The sequence below is a fragment of the Typopeltis vanoorti genome, chromosome 24, assembly GCF_054136105.1.
Source record: "Typopeltis vanoorti isolate ZY-2024b chromosome 24, IOZ_Tvanoo_1.0, whole genome shotgun sequence".
NCBI classification, from domain to species: Eukaryota; Metazoa; Arthropoda; class Arachnida; order Uropygi; family Thelyphonidae; genus Typopeltis; species Typopeltis vanoorti.
The window spans coordinates 8,449,696-8,468,248 of NC_143572.1; the positions used below are offsets into that span (position 1 = coordinate 8,449,696).

Sequence of the window (18,553 nt, forward strand, 5' to 3'; positions counted from 1 at the left end):
GAATGTAACAAAGATCTGTATTTAAGTTTTGTCGATTTGGAAAAGGCATATGACAAAGTGCCAAGAGAGAAGCTATTCAATACGCTGCAGTTATATGGTGTCAATGGGGCATTATATCAAGCAATACTTAGTCTTTATTTGAGTTGTGAGTCAGCAGTTAGAATTGAAGGAAGTACAGGAAGATGGTTTAATGTTAAATCTGGTGTGAGACAAGGATGTACATTATCCCCTCTGTTATTCATTATCTATATGGATCACATTATGAAGGAATGTGGTATTAAACCTGATATCAAAATTGGAGATGTTAATGTCAGCTCTTTGCTTTATGCGGATGATGTTATACTTCTAAATAAATCCAATACAAGTCTGCAAGATTCTCTGACTAAATTGAATAGCTGTTGTAATAGATATGGTATGAAGGTCAGCAATAAAAAGACAAAGACAATGAAAATAGGCAGAATCATTGAAAATGTCAACTGTGTTGTGAATGGAGAACCTGTGGAACAAGTAAAACATTTCAGCTACTTAGGCACAATTTTTAGTGAAGATGGTAAACTAAATATAGAAATAGACAACAGAATCAGCAAAGCTGGTATCGTGGGAAGTCAATTGAATAAATTCATATGGAATAAGAAAGAAATTAGTCGGAACACTAAATTAGCTGTATACAAGACTGTGTTCAAACCAATTTTAACTTTTGGATCTGAGAGCTGGGTCAGAAGTAAAACACTTGACCAAAGACTAGAGACCGCAGATATGAGAGTCCTGAGAAAGATTAGAGGCGTGAACAGATGGCATCAATGGCAATATCATATTAAAAATGAGGATATTAGGAAAGAACTTGACATTGTCAGCATCCAGGAATGCGTTAGCAGAGCTAATCTCAGATGGTATGGTCACTTAAATAGAATGGGAGAGGAAAGATTAGCAAAACAAGTGTTCTCTGCCGGGTTTGTAGGAAAACGACCCAGAGGAAGACCAAGATATAGGTGGATTGATACGGTACAAAGTGCCTTAGACGATAGAAATATAAGATCTGATAATGTTGGAGTCTTGACAAGTAACAGACTGATTTGGAGGAAAATTGTAGATAGGAAGTTAGTAATGATGTAATTTTTTCATGTAGTACTGTCATATCCTGTACACCCCTTGAGGGTACATGGCAGGAATTTGATGATGATGATGATGATTAAATGATGCATTATCAGAATGTGTCCCAAGAGTTCGAAGAATAAATAGGAGTCAAATGGATTGTAATCTTATTAATTAAGAGATTTGTAAGAAAAGAATGATGTGGAAGGAATACCATGTGCATAAGGATGATGTCTGTTATGAAAGTTATAAGCAGCAGACTCAAACAGTCAACTGTTGTACAGAAAGCAAAGTCTGAGTATGAAAAGAAACTGGCTCTGAGTGCTAAAGACATTACACAAAAATTCTATTGATATGCTGCAAGTAAAAGAAAGAAAGAATGAATATGAAAGAATAACTTTTATAAATGCATATAGCATGAGGGTTACAGATACAGAAAAGGTTGTTTAGCTAATGAGTGTCCATTTTGTTAAAAGCTGTCAACCTGGTGTATGCAACACTGAGCTCACTGCTACCTCTTTCAACTGAATGAAGAAACACAAGTGTATGTGGATGAGGTATTAGAGCAGTTGCACAAACTGAATAAGAATTTAGCAATAGGGACTGATGGGATATCAGCAAGTGCACTAAAAGAGTGTTCAGCTGAACTGGCTATTCCTTTGACCAGATTGTTTAATATGAGTCTCAGAACATGGAAGATTCCACAGGAATGGAAATTCCTTATACAGTGGAATGTATGGTAATTCCATTGCACAAGGGTGATGCAAAGACCAATGTATCCAACTATCAACCAATTAGTATCTCAGAAGTGGTGGTGAAAATTATGGAAAAATTGGTTAGGGCTCACATTCAGAAATGGGTTGACAGTGAATCTCTACTTTGTAATGAGCAACATTTGTTAAGGGAAGTTCATGTTTTAGCAATTTGCTCACATTCTATAACAATGTTACCATTGAACTAGACAAGGGAAATGGATACAGCATGATACTTTTAGATTTTGCCAAGGCTTTAGACAGAATACAGCCTGGTAGACTGTTAGGGATCGCTTCTTTGAGGAAAGCTCCTCTTAAGCCCCAGCAAAGACTGTTTCTCCTTTCCCACTATCTCCTACCTCGCTTTTACCACAAGTTGGTGCCTGATAGGACATATATCTTGGTACTGTCCCGAACGGACAGGGCTATCTGTTCAGCCATGAGATCATGGCTCCGACTGCCGCCTGGCACCCCTACTGCATATTTCCACGCAAGGGTGAAGGATGATGGGCTTGGAGTTCCATCACTTAGATGGCTGATCCTACGTGTGCGGCTGTCAAGAATCGTGAAGTTAGAACTATCTTCTTCCCCTATCTGCAGAGAGGCTTTCTATAGCCCATTAATACAAGAAGACTTTAGGTGGGCTAAAGGCAGGTCCCATTATCAGGGTACCTTACTTGAGTCTGCACCCACAGAACACAAGAGGTGGGCATCTCTGTTGCACTGTTCTGTAGATGGTGCTCCTTTAAAAGAGTCATATCTGGTGCCTCCCCAGCATGATTGGGTAAGGGATGGCACCAGACTCCTCCCTGGGTTTGAGTATATTAACCTTATCAGGACGAGGATCAATACCCTGCCTACTCGAGCCCGCACAGCTCGATAGAGTAGTGACGACTCAAACTGTGGAGCTGGCTGCCACTGCAGTGAGACATTGTCTCATATATCCCAGTGTTGCTTCCGTGCCTGTGGGGTCTGCATGCAGAGGCATGATGGCGTGGTCTCCATTCTGAACAACCGCCTTAAGAACAAAGGTTGGGTGACCGCGGTGGAACCACATTACAGGACCTCCGCAGGTTTGCATAAGCCAGACTTAGTGATTAAAAGAGATGGTGATGTTTGGGTAGTTGGTGTCCAGGTGGTGGGAACAGGGCACCCACTAGCCTATAGCCATAATAATAAAGTGAACTACTATAAAAATAACCAAGATCTAGTTAGTAAGATACGGGAGGAGCATGGGGCAACTCCGAGGTTTACCAGCGTCACCATCTCTTTACATGGTGTATGGAGCGTAGATAGTTATAAGGACTTAAAACAGCTTGGGCTTACGCAGAAGGATATAAAAGTTCTTTCCTTGAGGGCCCTACAGGGCACACTGGTGGCATGGTGTTGCCACCAGAGAATGACTACAATGATAACTAGAACAGGCATAGGGTAAAACACTTGTAAAGGTTTAGGCCTATATCAAATCTGGATGTGATGCAAGGGTAGTACTGCTCATAACCAGTACAAAGATTAAAAAAAAGTGGTGTACCACAAGGATCTGTGCTTGGTCCACTGTTATTCAATCCATACATTAATGATATTGGGAAGGATTTGACAAGTGACATACAGCTCTTTGCTGATGATGTAAAGGTAGGTAAGGTAATCAGGAATGCTGCTGATAAGCAGTACTTGCAGAATGATTTGAATAAGCTGAAATTGTAGGCATAAGAAAATGGATGTCAGTTCAATGTAAAGTCATTCACTTTGGCATGATTTGATATCAATGTTGTATTATATTGGTGGGATTATGCTAGAAGAAATTGATGAGGCTAGGGATCTTGGAGTGTTAGTAGATAGGAAGTTGAAGTTCAGGAGCCATATGTAGGGATTCCATACATCCCGGTTTTATTACTTCTGTCCCAGCGTCCTGATATGTTTAGTTTGGGACGCTAAATGTCCTGGATTTTTTAGAATATAAAAATATTAACATTTCTAATAAGAATAAGTCATAATATTTTTGGGTGCTTTTAAAAATATATGTTTACAAAACAAAAAGCAGAGACATTTATTTTGTAGTTCGGTGAATTACCAGAATGTTAGAATTTTGGGAAAACGATTTAGTTCCATACATTTCATTCAGCCGGAGAAGAGAATGTCAGAATGAGGGAGACAGTTGCCCAACTGTATGTTTAACTAATTGCAACCACGGCATCTATTTCATTCGTCTGGTCGGCCGTAAATTTTTAGCAATCTTTTTTCTCAAGCTTAGTTCGCATAGTGTACAATATCCGACAGTCCGAAACGTTTCTCATTGGTTGACATGTTTTTGAATATTAACGCACCACGATAGTTCATTTTCTTTCAACCGATGAGAAACATTTCGGACCGTCAGATATCATATGCTATGCGAACTAAGCTTCACGTGCTAAATTGTTTTTATATCGCTACAAGGTATGTGATATAACCTAGTTTTGAACTGTTCATTTCGTATTCTTGCATTCTCGTATTAATTGTGAATATTGTAATTTTTAAATTAATAAAGTTATACCGTTTGTTACAAAATGCCCAAAAGAAAGTGTAATTTCAATGAAAAAGTGAAGGAACTTTTTCCTTTCATTTTCATAACAAAAAAGCAGTGATTGTGATGATAGCTCAAGGGTGAAATGTAGCTTGTGCCATGCAGAATTTAACATTGGCCACTGAGGTAAAGCAGATATAACTGACCATGTCAATACAAGAAAGCACAAGTCTGCTGTGTCTGCAAAAAAAGTTCAAGTCAATCATTGACAAAATTTTTTGGGTATCAAAAGTTAGGTAGCCAAGAAATGGAGTTGGTTGCACAAGAGGCTATATTTGTTTTTCATGCAGTTAAACATAATCACAGTTTCCAATCTATGGATTGTACTTCCTCTATTTTAAAAAAATTCTTGAATAAGAAATTTTCATGTGCACAAACGAAGTGCAAGGCTATTATTACCAATGTATTATCACTACATGTAAAAAGTGAAATATTGGAAGATCTAAGGAATAAAATTTATTTCTCTTAACCCTTAATTCTACAAAATTTATTGTGTCCTGGTTTTTTGTTTTCAAAAAATGGGATCCCTAGCCATGTGACAAAGATTGCAAATACAACTCAAAAGATAATTGCAATGCTGAAACGAACGTTCAGATGTAAAAATAACGATGTCATTTTGCCCCTTTACAAGGCCTTGATAAGACCTCACTTGGACTATTGTGCACAGGTTTGGTCTCCTGGTTTCCATTGTGATTCTGATATATACTGAAGAGAGTGCAAAGGAAAGTGTTAAAAATATCAGGATTGTGGAATACTGATTATGAAGAAGATTGAGAATTTGTAGACTGCAGACACTAGCAAAAAGGAGAAAAAAAAAAGGGGGGGGGATGATTGAGCCTTACAAACTTCTGAAAGGGTCATACAGGATTTCAATTGATGGACGGTGGGGAAAGGACAAGAGGGTATCCTTGGAAGCCAAGAATGAATGCTACTAAGAAGGGGGTGAGGGCTAGATTTTCTCTCATAGGGTAGTGAGTGAGTGGAATGGATTGCCATTGGATGTTGTGAGTGCAAGCAGTGTGAATGCATTCAAGAATAATTTTTTGTGTGTAGTATGTGGCCTCCCTCAATGAGTCTCTGACTTCCTGGTGGTCTCTCTTCATAATAATAATATAAGAGTTTATAGACAATTTGAAATTAAAATTGACCATTGCTTAGTACTAAGCAGGATAAAAATGGATATCACATTATTATTAATATACTTAGTACTAAGCAGGATAAAAATGGATATCACATTATCATTACAGGCGACTCCAGGGAGTCCTTAGACTCATCGAGGGAGGCCCTAAACATCAAGTCCACACAACTATTCGGCATTCTTCACAGTTTCTATCATACCTTGCCTTGAACTCATTCACTGTCATAGCACCCACAACAGACTCTGGCAGCTTATTCCACTCATTTACCACTCTAAAAGTAAAAAACCCAGCTCTAACACCCTTACTAACCACACTCTTTCCCAGCTTCCATGGATGATCCCTAGTCCTCCCACCACCAGTCCTGATCTCAAAAATATCCTCTGAATTAATCCTATAGAAACCCTTCAGCAATTTGAATGTCTCAATCATATCTCCCCTCCTCTGCCTATCAACCAGCTTCTGCAACCCACAAATCTTCAACCTGTTCTCATAAGGTTCATTCCATAGACCTGCTATCATCTTGGTCACTCGCCTCTGGATCCTCTCCACCTCCTCCCCATTCAAAAGAAACCTAGGTGACCAAATCTGGGCACAGTAGTCGAGATGAGGTCTTATCAAGGCTCGGTACAGAGGAACAATAATTTGCTTGTCTCTGCTCGTCAAAGTATTTTTCAACAACCAAGTGATTTGATGAGCTGATTTAGCCACTTTTGCAATGTGCCCCCCTAAACTTCATCTCCCTATCCACTAACACTCCCAAGTCCCTGGCCTCATCAATCTCCTGGAGTACAGTTCCACCAATGTGGTATACTGCTGCTAATCTTTTCACCCCAAAATGCATAACCTTACATTTTGTCACATTAAATTAACATCCATTCTCCTTAGCCCAGAATTCCAATCTATCCAAATCATCCTACAAAATTTTGACATCTTCTGCATTCACTATTGCCCTACCCAACTTTGCATCATCAGCGAACAAATGAACTGTTCCTCTTAGATCCTTCCCTATATCGTTCCCTAATCTTCCGTGCAGCACACCACTAGTCACAGGCTGTCCTTTGGACTCTACTCCTGAATAAACTACTCTCTGATATCTCTCAATCAACCACCCACCTATTCATCTCACCAACCCTATATCCATTCCCACATGTTGCAGTTTACGGATTAGAATTCCATGTAGTATCCTGTCAAAGGCCTTAACCAGGTCCAGCAGTATCACTGTAAACCCTTATCTGATGGCTGTACTGTAAAACCAGTACAGCCATCACTGTGTTATAAAACTTGAGCAAGTTACTGAGGCATTATCTACCCTTCACAAAGCCATGCTCTTCCCCGTACAGTATCTCATTTTCATCAATCCATTCCTGTATTTTCCCCTTAACCTTGACAACGACTCCTAATATGCTGATCGGTCGGTAATTTGCAATAATAGTCTTGGATCCTCTTTTATGCAGTGGAACTATTTTCCCCTCTTTCCACACCTTCGCGACTAAACCAGACCTGAGACTCAGATTAAACAACACGGTCAAGGGCACTGATAATTCTTTAGCCGCTTCACCGTAAGACCTGTGCCGGTATACCATCCAATCCCACAGATGTATTCACATTAAGGTTCTGTAGTAGACTATTCACCTTCACTTCATTCACCACAATTCCCATATAAACTAATAGTTCCTTCAACGTCACCACTTGGATGATATACTCTTGAAATGTGCTCACTCAGTAATTCCACTATATCGACCAATTCAGTGACCTCCCTACCATCCGCGTTCCTTAAAATCATTCAGGCGTGTAGTTTTTCTTTTACTAGCAGCATATTGAAAGAACTGTTTGGGATTCTCTTTAGCTTGCATGGCTAATTTCCTTTCATAATCCGTTTTTGCTTTTCTCACCACACTCGTTACCCTTCTGGCCTGCGTTTTATACCGTTCGTGTGCCTGCAGGTCACCTTTCTCCTTAAATTCCTTCCACAGTTGTTTCTTATTCTGCAACTCAAGTTTAATGGTGTTATTCATCCATTTAACCCCTACTTGATTTACTATTCAGACTCTAGGTATATAGTCAGCCATAACCTCCTGCAAATGCTCCCTGACCACTTCCCATGCTGTATCAACATCCAGCCCTTGCAGTTTTGCATGCCATGGCACTGAACCAAGCAATCTCCTAAGCTTGTCATACTTGCCAGCACGGTAATTCCACATATACCCTGTCTTAATCGAAAATTCCACACCTTTAGCCATCTCCCAGACCTTATGATCACTCTCACCAATAGGTGGCAACATGGTCATATTCATTACAGTCAAATTCTCAGATGCTATTACCAGGTCAAGCACTCTCAAACCCCTAGTATTTTCAATTACATACTGTCTCAGATAGTTATCCCTTATGTGTCCTCTCCTCTTTCCAATCAATGTTACCATAGTTGAAATCCCCCATAATAATTACCCTCCTTCCACTCATTTCATCGGTTTGTTTATGCATACTATCTCCACCATCTATTCCATCACCTGGTCTATAGCAGCACCCAACTGTATATTTTGTTCTACCAGTCTCAATCTCACACCAAATAGCCTCATATGAGCTCTTTTCACTATCCTGCAATACAACTTCTATTCTCCTTGGTTGCAGTTCATCAGCTATCATCAATAACACTCCTCCCCCTCCATTTTATTCTCTCTGTCCCTCCTAAACATACTATAACCTACACATTCTATCCCACTAACTATATCATCTTCCGTCAGCCATGTTTCACTAATGCCATAAACCTGTGGCAAGGAAGAGCCAACCAAGGTCAAAAATTATTCCTTCTTGTTCCTAATACTCCTGGCATTAGTATACATGAAATGCAGAGGTCCCTTTGTCCCACCCTTATCTTGATGCATTATTCTAACTATCCCATTACGATTACTTGTCCTTAGTACTGGCTTGGGTACATTATATACATTCTTACACTCAACTGTCTCACTGATGTCTACACATCCACTTCCCTCCTTGGTAGTTCTAGTTTCCCTGGTTCTGCACATCAATTTTCACTTCATTCAGCAAAAATTTTTTCCAGAGCCCACACGCCAAATCCATTCAAATATAGGCCATCCATCTTGTATAAATCCTTTCGCCCATCAAACTCATTCCACACCATCTGTAACCTGCGCATAAAGTCATTTGTCATTATGCTCCTCCTTCTAAACTCCTCTCTGTCATACCACGGCAACAGACTCACCATCCTAACTCTGTCACTCTTTTCTTTCGCTACCTTTAAGAATACTTTCAAGTCCTCTCTCATAAAAAATTGATCTCCTTTCAATTCATTTGTACCCACCACAATTATCAATTCTTTCACCCTCTGTTTTTGCGCTCTAATACTCTCACTAATTTGAAAGATACTAATACTCACACATTGAAAAGAATAGTAAGTAAGAAAGTTATAAAAAGAATTAAAGTTGAGCAGATTTCAAAAGTAAATTGTAGACTTCACTATACAAACATTATTGAAGAAAAAAATGAAACAAATTGAAAACAAGAACCAAACCTTGCAATCACCAATGATGACCAGAGAATTGGATGGGAGAAAGAAAAAATAAATAAATACATAAAAAAATTTTTTTTAAAAATCAATGTTCAAGACACTTTCATGATTTTGTGAAGAACTCTTCTCTTCTTCTTAAACCTTCTGGTTCTGTCCACTGCTGGACGAAGGTCTCCCACATGATTTTCCAGATCACTCTGTTTTCTGCCTCTCCCATCCATCTCACTCCTGCAATTTGTTCCAGTTCATCTCTCCACCTTCTTCTCGGTCTTCCTCTTTGTCTTGCTCCATCCATTGGTCTTCATTCTGTTTTTTCTAGTCCATCTCCCGTCACTGCATCGAGCAATATGGCCAGCCCATCTCCACTTAGCCTGTTTAATGTATTTTACAATATCCATGACACCTGTTTGAGATCTTATCCAGATATTTGTCTTCCTATCTGAATGTTATTTTTAGCATACTTCTTTCCATGCGATGTTGTGTTGTTCTCAGCTTTTTGTTTAGGGCTTCTGTTAAAGTCCATGTTTCTCGTCCTCTATGAGTCTATGTTAGGATAAGAAGTATGCACTGGTCGAAAGCTTTCCTTTTTAGACTCATAGGGATGTCACTTTTGAATATGTCTCTCATTTTCCCATAAGCCATCCATCCAAGGTGAATTCTTCGTTCAATATCTTTTCTTTGGCACTCCTCAAAGGATAACAATTCGCCCAAATATACATATGAAGTAACTTGTTCTATTTCATGGTTTTCAACTTTGATAGTTCTATGGTTTATGTATTTATTCATCATTAATTTTGTTTTTTCTCTATTTTTAATCCAATTTCTGTGGAGGCTTCATTTAGCTGATTTAGCCTTTCTTCCAGATCTTCAAGATTATCTACTATCAGGACAATATCATCTGCAAATTTCAGATGATGCAGCCTTTCTCCATTTATGTTCATTCCTTTTGTTTCCCAATCAAGGCTTCTAAAGACTTCCTCTAGTGCAGCAGTAAATAATTTGGGAGATATGGTGTTGCCTTGCCGGATGCCTTTTTGTATTGGGAACTTTTCACTGTTTTTATATAATTTAATTGCAAAAGTTGCATTATTGTAAATATGTTTTAGTGTTTCAATATATGGTTTCTCAGTTCCCTGGGTTTCAAGTGCTTTTAGTGTTGCAGATGTTTTAACTGAATCAAATGCTTTTTCATAGTCTATATAGGCCAGACATAAGGGTTTATTGTATTCAATTGATTTTTCAATGAGTCTTAATGTGTGAATATGGTCCAAAGTATTGTAATTCTTTCTAAATCCAGCTTGTTCACAGGATTGCATTCCCTCTAGTTTAGATTTTATTCTATTATTTATAATTTTTGTGAAAACTTTATATGGTGGGGAGTAGGCTTATAGGTCTGTAGATTTTAATTTCTTCCTTATTACCCTTTTTAAAAATTAATATTAGAAGAGAATTGTTGCAATTTTTTGGAATTTTTCTCTGTTTTAGGCATTTATTAAAGAGTTTAGTCAGTTGTTTGATGACAGGGCTTCCTCCCACTTTTAAGAAATCTACCATAATTCCATCTTGAAGAACTCTAAAATACTCTAAATATGAAGAGAAATCAATTTGTGCCACTGTCAAAGTTTTGACAAACTGCTCTTTCTGAACTAACTCTAAACATCTAAATTCACAAAAAAAATATATATATTTTTGGTTATGAAGTGGTTTGGTTTTCCATTTCTTTTCTGGAGTGAGCACAAGACATTTTGTGATTACAAAATTCTTGGATATGGCTGCAAGACTTATTCATTGATTAAAAATCATTTAATCAATGAATTTAAGTGATATGCCATCGTAAGACTAGAGGCCAGCAAACGTCAGGCAGAGGTATACAGATGGTTGCAAGTGAGTTGTTCTGTGGTTTAATTGTGGTACCAATTCCAACAAACACAAGCAGCATTCCAGATATACAAGGAAGGAAGGCCATGGGTTACAACTGCAGTGGGACCAGAATCTCCGATTATCTGCTCACTAAAACAGGAGTGCTACCCTGAAAATTGTTCCCCCAACCTTTTGAAATTTTAGATATAGTACTCTTTTCTTTTCATTGTTATTATCACTGAGTTTATTTTTTATTTCTGTATCAATATTGAAACAGTGTTTATATATAATTATATACCAAAGAAGATGCATAAGACTGGTTAGAAAAGGTATGAAGACTAGATAATTTTACTTGGAAAGTGGTTAAGGAATGAAATAATTACCAAATAGTCGTTGGTCAATGAATAAGCTGGACTATGTGGAGATGCCTTTATGATGATGATGATAATAATTTAATTCTTTTAAAAATTACTATTTGTTAAGTCCTTTTAGTTGACAGCTTGCTATCGCATTTCTGTTTCAACATAACTGGCTCCCTCCAAAGAACGAACAAACGAACACACACACACACACAAAAAAAAAGATGTATATTATTTTATTACCTTTATATGGCATATAAACCCTTGTCATAATCTGCATGTTTTTCTTTTTCAGTGTAAATGCAAAAAAAAAAAAAAAAAACATTTTTTCGACGAACAATAATATTTTACTAGTGCAGACAAAATTATTAGATTTTTTAAAAAAAAAAATTACTTTTTTCCTAGGTGGAGTAGAAGGTATTTCTTTATCTGGAGAGCCAGCACTATTACTATCCAATTTAAAATTTTCTGCATCAATTTCCATAGTAGAAATTAAATTGAATAGCTTTTCTTGTTCTCTTTCATCCTGGTTTTGCTTGTCTAGCTTGGTACCACTATCCTGTGTTTCAACTGCAGTGTTTCCTGTTGATGTACCAACAGTAGACTTAGATGCAAGTTTCCTTTGCTGATAGCTACGTACTTCAGATTCTTTTACATTGTTGTTTACTACTTGTTTCTTGTTGCTATGGGCAAACAAAATTCCAGTCTAAAATTACATTATCCCATTTTCAACCAAGATAATTCTTTATGATATTAAAGTGTTGATTGTTACTAAAAGTAACAATCAACATTTAAACAGCAGTTGCATAAAATTTGAAGTCATAGAGTATTATATTTTGTATACACAGAGAGTACAATAAATATAGATGATATTTATACCTGAATACCAATTTAATCAGTCCCTTCCCCCACCTGATCCAAAAAATTATGCTTAAAAAATGCGCCTTAAGTTCTGTTATCTATTAACATCTTCTAGATGATGTGAAATCAGAAAAGCTGTATACATTTCTCAAAATCACTGAAAATCACATCCAATGATCATGGTGAGGTTGTTCAGTTATAAAATTTTATTGTGCACTTTTACAATAACTATTTATATAACTTATTTATTAACTTATTGCTGATATTTCTATGGTATTCTATCCAGCATCTTCAGAGCACAAAACTAGTTTGTCACTGTATCTGAGACAACAACAATCTGGTATAACAAATGGGACTAGTTTGAACAATTGTAACATGCAACACAAAGACTAAAGTCCTAATTAGGTGCCATCTATGTTCAGGGAAAAAAAAAAATAGAAAGAGAAAGCAGGTATTAATTTGGTCTTAAGATGCTCCCTCAAATCTTGGGCAAATTTATACAGCCTACTTGTTGAGGTTTGGAGTATGTTTCAAGGCTTCTGTTGATTCCAGAACAACCTCACTGACTTATAAAAGACTGTGCATAGCACTTTTGTTTTTTTCCAATTCATCCTGTGTGTGTGTGTGTGTGTGTGTGCAAGGGTATCTAAAGCATGGTCTGCTAAACCTGACTTGCCATAGCGGTAGTGCCGAATGTATTTTTTATGTTCACTGAGGCGGATATCCACAGTTCTTCCTCTGTCCATAGTAAGCTCGATCACACGAACAGGGCACTTCAAAGACTTCTGGATGTGATAATCGATAGATTATTCTGTCCTTGGGTGAACGGATGAGAGTTGCCAATTTCACATACGGTTTAAATAAGGTGTGTAGTTGATGTTTGTTAAACACTATAAATATCCTTTCAGATGTGCCTTTGATGATGAGTTTTGTTGTAGTCTTATGTGGTAGACAGTGGGGGGAGATTTCTGGGGAGCATTTCGTACTTTGTCTGTCTTATGGGGATTATAGCCATTGGCCAAGAAGGTGTGACATGAGTGAGTTCAGCAGTGAGAGAAATGTCATTGGAACAAATTGCTCCTGTTCTTTGTGTTTTTAGGATACCATATTGTTGAGATGGATGATGGTGTGATTGTTGTGGGTTTTCTATAGACCGAGAATGATAAGGAGCCATCTGGAAGACGTGATTAGTGTATCCAGGAAGAGCAGACAGTCATTAATGACCAATTCCATTGTAAAGTGGATTTTTGAGTGTTGGCTATTTAAATGCACTAAGAATGTATCCAATGTGTCTGGGCCATATGGCCAAATAGCAAGCACATCATCAACATAGCATAGCCAAAGCCTAATATGAGAGTGGCTGTATTGATAGCTAGCTTTTCCAAGTGTTCTACGTAGAAGTTGTGGGTTTTCTATAGACCGAGAATGATAAGGAGCCATCTGGAAGACGTGATTAGTGTATCCAGGAAGAGCAGACAGTCATTAATGACCAATTCCATTGTAAAGTGGATTTTTGAGTGTTGGCTATTTAAATGCACTAAGAATGTATCCAATGTGTCTGGGCCATATGGCCAAATAGCAAGCACATCATCAACATAGCATAGCCAAAGCCTAATATGAGAGTGGCTGTATTGATAGCTAGCTTTTCCAAGTGTTCTACGTAGAAGTTGGCTAAGGGGGAGCCCATTGCTGTTCCATCTAATTGTTTGATATTTTCCCTTTTCATGTAAAATAACTTGCCTGTATTGTGGATTTAAATAGTTGAAATATATCAGGGGAAAAGTGTGACTTTAGTAAATCAAGGATTTCAATTAATGGTACATTTGTGAATATAAGGTGATATCAAAACTCACCATTACATCTGAATTATTTAGGGTATGGTTTTCTAAAATACTTTTTAGCTGGGTAGAATTTTTAAGAAAATAGGGAGAATTATTTGTGAGATTGGCTAGTAGTTTGGTTAAATGTCCAGCTAGTTTATATGCAGGACTGTTTATACTATTATTATATACTATTATACTATAATAGGGCGTAAGGGTGTACCTTGTTTGTGAATTTTTGGTGCTCCATATATCCTGGGTGTTTTAACGTGGAAGGGCTTCAGTTTGTTAACTGTTTCTTTAGGCCAGGAAGTGACTTTGTTCAATAATTTGCACACCTTATTCTTTTGCGAGTTGGTGGGATCCAGATCTATAATTTGGCATGTTACATACCAAATTATAACATACACACACACGTGTGTTTGTGTATGTATAGCCCAGTTAGTCTCGGTCTTGGGGGGTGGAAAGCAGTTTTTTCCCTAGTTTATCTGGGGTTTTTCATCCTACAAGCAAGCAAACTGCCCCCGTGAACACACACACACAGATTACAGTCATGCCACTCCTCTGCTGCATCGCCCTTAGGGGATGCAGCAGAGGAGTGGTGAACCGGCTGCATTAATATGCCAGTAACCCCTCATCAGCAGGGGACTCAACCCATCCTAGGACGGATGAGAAGGATAGTATGTTAAAAGAATCTGATAACAAACCGTGACTAGCTTATATGTCTCAATCATATCCCCCCCCCCCTCCTATTCACGAGGCTTTGCAATTTACATTCTCTCAATCTGTCCTCGTACTCCACATTACTAAGACCACTGACAACCTTTGTGAATCTTCTCTGGACCCTTTCCAACATATCCTCATTGCCATGAAAACCCAGCAACCAGATCTGTGCGCAATAATGCATGAGGCCTGATCAAGGCCTTATACAATGGTATCATAACCTCTATTTCTGCATGTCAGGGTCCTCCACATTATTGCCATTATCCGATGAGATGTCTTCACAACTTGTGCAATGTGGCCTCTGAATTTCAGGTCATTGTCCACCACCATTTCCAGATCTCTCATTTCCTCTACCTCCTTTAAAGTTTCCCCACCAAGTGTATACTCTGCATCCCATCATTGCTTACCAAATTTCAAAAACCTTACACTTTGCAACATTGAACTGACAGTTCCACTTACCTGTCCATTCATGAAATCTATTAAAGTTCTCCTGTATGGTCATAACATCTGCTTGACTCTGCATTGCTCTCCCCAATTTTGCACCACCTGCAAACAGCTGCATATCAGTAGTTAAACCCATCCCAATATCATTAACATACAAATTGAACAACAATGGTCCCAAAACTAACCCCTGTAGTACACCACTAGTGACCTTCCTCTTACTGGATACCACACCCCCATATACAACTTTCTGATACCTTTCTGACAACCAGTCATTGATCCAACTCAGAAGTCTGTTATCCAATCCCATCTGTTTCAATTTATTTAATAGTTTTGTCGTTAAGAGGAGATAATATTTTACTAACTTTTTGTGTACTATAACAAGGTGATAAATATCTTGGACAGGGGAGATGCATATCAAAAGCTTTTGCAAAATCTAAGTAAATCACTGTATATGCATCTCCCCTGTCCAAGATATTTGTCACCTTGTTATAGTACATAAAAAGTTAGTAAAACATGATCTCTTCTTAACAAACCCATGTTCATAAACAAAGAATACTGCCATCGACTCAATTCTGTATCCTACTTCTCACCAATCTCTCTAGTACCTTCACCACAACTCCAGATATACAGAATGGCCTATAGTTTGTAGCTACAGCCTTGTCACCACCTTTATGCAGTGGAACAATTTTACCTTCTTTCCACTCCCTTGGAACTGTGCTTTTATTAAACAAGCATGCCAATGCTACTGCCAATTTCCTGGAACATTCCCTTAAGACACGTGGTGATATGTCATCAAATCCTATCGTCTTATTGACATTGAGGATATTTATTTCCTCAAATATATCCTGTCCTATGTCCTCTATACTTAAGTTGCTCATGATTCCACACTAATCAGGATGAAACACCCTTATAAATTGATCACTGTATACCTCAACAATGTCTTCTGTAGCAGATAATTCTTAAATTGGATAATTCTTACCATTCTACCATTATCATCCATTAACATCATCTTACCATGATCATGCTTCCTTTTACTTGCCACATATCTAAAAAAACTCTAGGATTTTTCTTCACCTGATTTGCCAATTTATGCTCATACTGCACTTTTGTTTTCCATACTAACTGAATCACTCTCCTGGCTTGGTCTTTATACTCTTCATGAAACTGATTATTACCATTATTCATCTTGTACTGCCTCCAAAGTACCTTCTTCCAGATTTTATACTTAAGCCCCTCATTCATCCACTTTACACCTACCTTATTCAGCCTTTTGGACTTTGGAATACATTCACATATTGATACTGTTATGTATTTCTTTCTTCAGTTCCCAAGCAGCATCTATTTCCTTATCACTCAACTCCTCATTCCATGCTATAGCTCCAAGCTGTCTCCTAAGCTTGTCATAATCACCAGCCTTATAATTCCACATATATCCTTTCCTCACAGAAGTCCACATATGGCTAGCCTCAACCCAGTTTAGATCAGATCTAAAACTCTCAATCCTTGTGTGCCCTCCTTTACATTCTGCCTGAGATAGTTATCTCTCAAGAAATTCATTTTCCTTATTCCCAAATGCTATCTCTTAATTCCAATCTATACTGCCATAATTAAAATTGCCCATAATAATTACTCTTCCTTTGTTCACTAATCCAAGTTGTTTATACATTTCTTCATCACCACCCTCCCTATTCCCTGGCCTATAGCAACATCCAAATAAACATGTCTTCCTGTCAACTTCCACGTTACACCACAGTGCCTCATAACCAGTTCCACTACCTTCTGTGAACTTAATTCCCCTGCTATCATCAGTAGCACTCCCCCTCCCTTCTTGCCCTTTCTATCCTTGCAAAAAATACTGTATCTTCCATTTCTATTCCCGTTACAGTTTCATCTTCATTCAACCATGTTTCACTTATTCCAATGATTTTAGTGCAAATAAACTCAATTACTCAAACCATTTCATCCCCATTATTTCTGATACTTGTGCCATTTGTAAACAAATAAAGTAATTTATTTTTAGGTCTATAACCAGTCCTATCCAAGTCACTGGTCAGCTGTGATTTCTCCACCACACCTGCCCTTGCCCAATCACCTTTATCACCACTTACCACATATATCCAGCCAGTCTCAACTTCCCCAACCACACTGCAATATACTCCATCTCTACTGTATACACACATTCACTGCTACTTTCAACGTCCACTCTCCCTATGCCATGCTTCCCTATTCCCGTTCTCTCACACTACTATCATTTCCACTGCCAAGTACTTTTGTCTCTTCAATACCACTCTCCTGATCTCTTATTTTTGATCTCTTGCATGCAGCACACACTGCACTTCCATCTAGCAACACTTTCTCTAGTACAGTACACTCACTCCAAAGCCATGTAAATGCAACCCATCACTTTGGTATAATTCTATTCTTCTCTAAAATACATGCCATACATTACAAACTGTACTACCTTCTTACACAGTCCCATTAGTATACCATTCATGATTCCAGCCCTCCATCTCAACTCATCACTGTCATACCTCAGCAACACACTAATAACCTTTCCCACTACACAGTTTTCTTTCCTTCTTCTCAATCTCCTCATATTTGCCCTTACATACTCTTTATTTCCACTTAGATCATTTGTCCCCATGACAACCACTACTTCTCTTGCTCGTTTCCTCCTCAAGTCTAGCGCCTGAATTATCCTGTTCATTCTCCCTTCTGGATAGCAGACCTTATAGATTCTCTCATTACCTAATCCTCTAACTATGGAATCTCCATACACTGCTATTCTAGAGTCACTAATCACCTCTTTTACCCTTTTTTTCTTTCATTCTATTCTTTTGTACACTTTCATTAGTTTTCACTAAACATCTCATATCACTCTGAATATTCCTCATTTCATTTTTAACAACTGTTTCATCATATCCTGTCTTCTGACAATTTCACTCTGTCACTCCCCTAGCCCCGCAACCTCTTGTTCTGCCGCACCGTACTTCCGTTTCCTCATTCATATTTTCTTTCGCTGCCTTACCACTAACTTTCGCTTCTACATTCTTGCTTTCACTAACTTTCGCTTCTACATTTTGATTTTGCTAACTTTTGCTTTTGCATTCTTTCACTCCCTCATTATATAGAGAAACCTGTGGAGAATTCATTACTAAATTTAACACACATGAACCACAGTAGTAGGTTTTTTATTACGTAAATATTTTGTCCTAGGTATCTTAGGACATCATCAGTACAGTATGACAATACTAGGAATGACAAAAGAAAGGGTGCTTACGTACAAAGGAATCCAAATTGCGTGCAGTGGTGCGTTGCGGCCTGAACTTAAATTAAATTGAATTAAATTACTTAAATTAAATTAAAATTAATTACAGTTAAGTTATTATTTTACACAATTTTGTATGACAATTTCCC

General features: G+C 37.9%; 1 protein-coding gene across 4 annotated transcripts in view; it reads right to left on the reverse strand.

Annotated features, from left to right (window-relative positions):
* Window positions 1-18,553, reverse strand: part of Rad9 (cell cycle checkpoint control protein Rad9) — a 242,435-nt gene that overhangs the window by 31,941 nt on the left and 191,941 nt on the right. For 3 of the 4 annotated variants that reach the window (XM_090413854.1, XM_090413855.1, XM_090413857.1), the window contains one exon: window positions 11,683-11,971. The exons of the other annotated variant lie outside the window; for it this stretch is intronic. In XM_090413854.1, coding sequence (XP_090269980.1) covers window positions 11,683-11,971 — 289 coding nt within the window. The remainder of the gene's footprint in view (window positions 1-11,682; window positions 11,972-18,553) is intronic. 4 annotated transcript variants of the gene reach the window in all.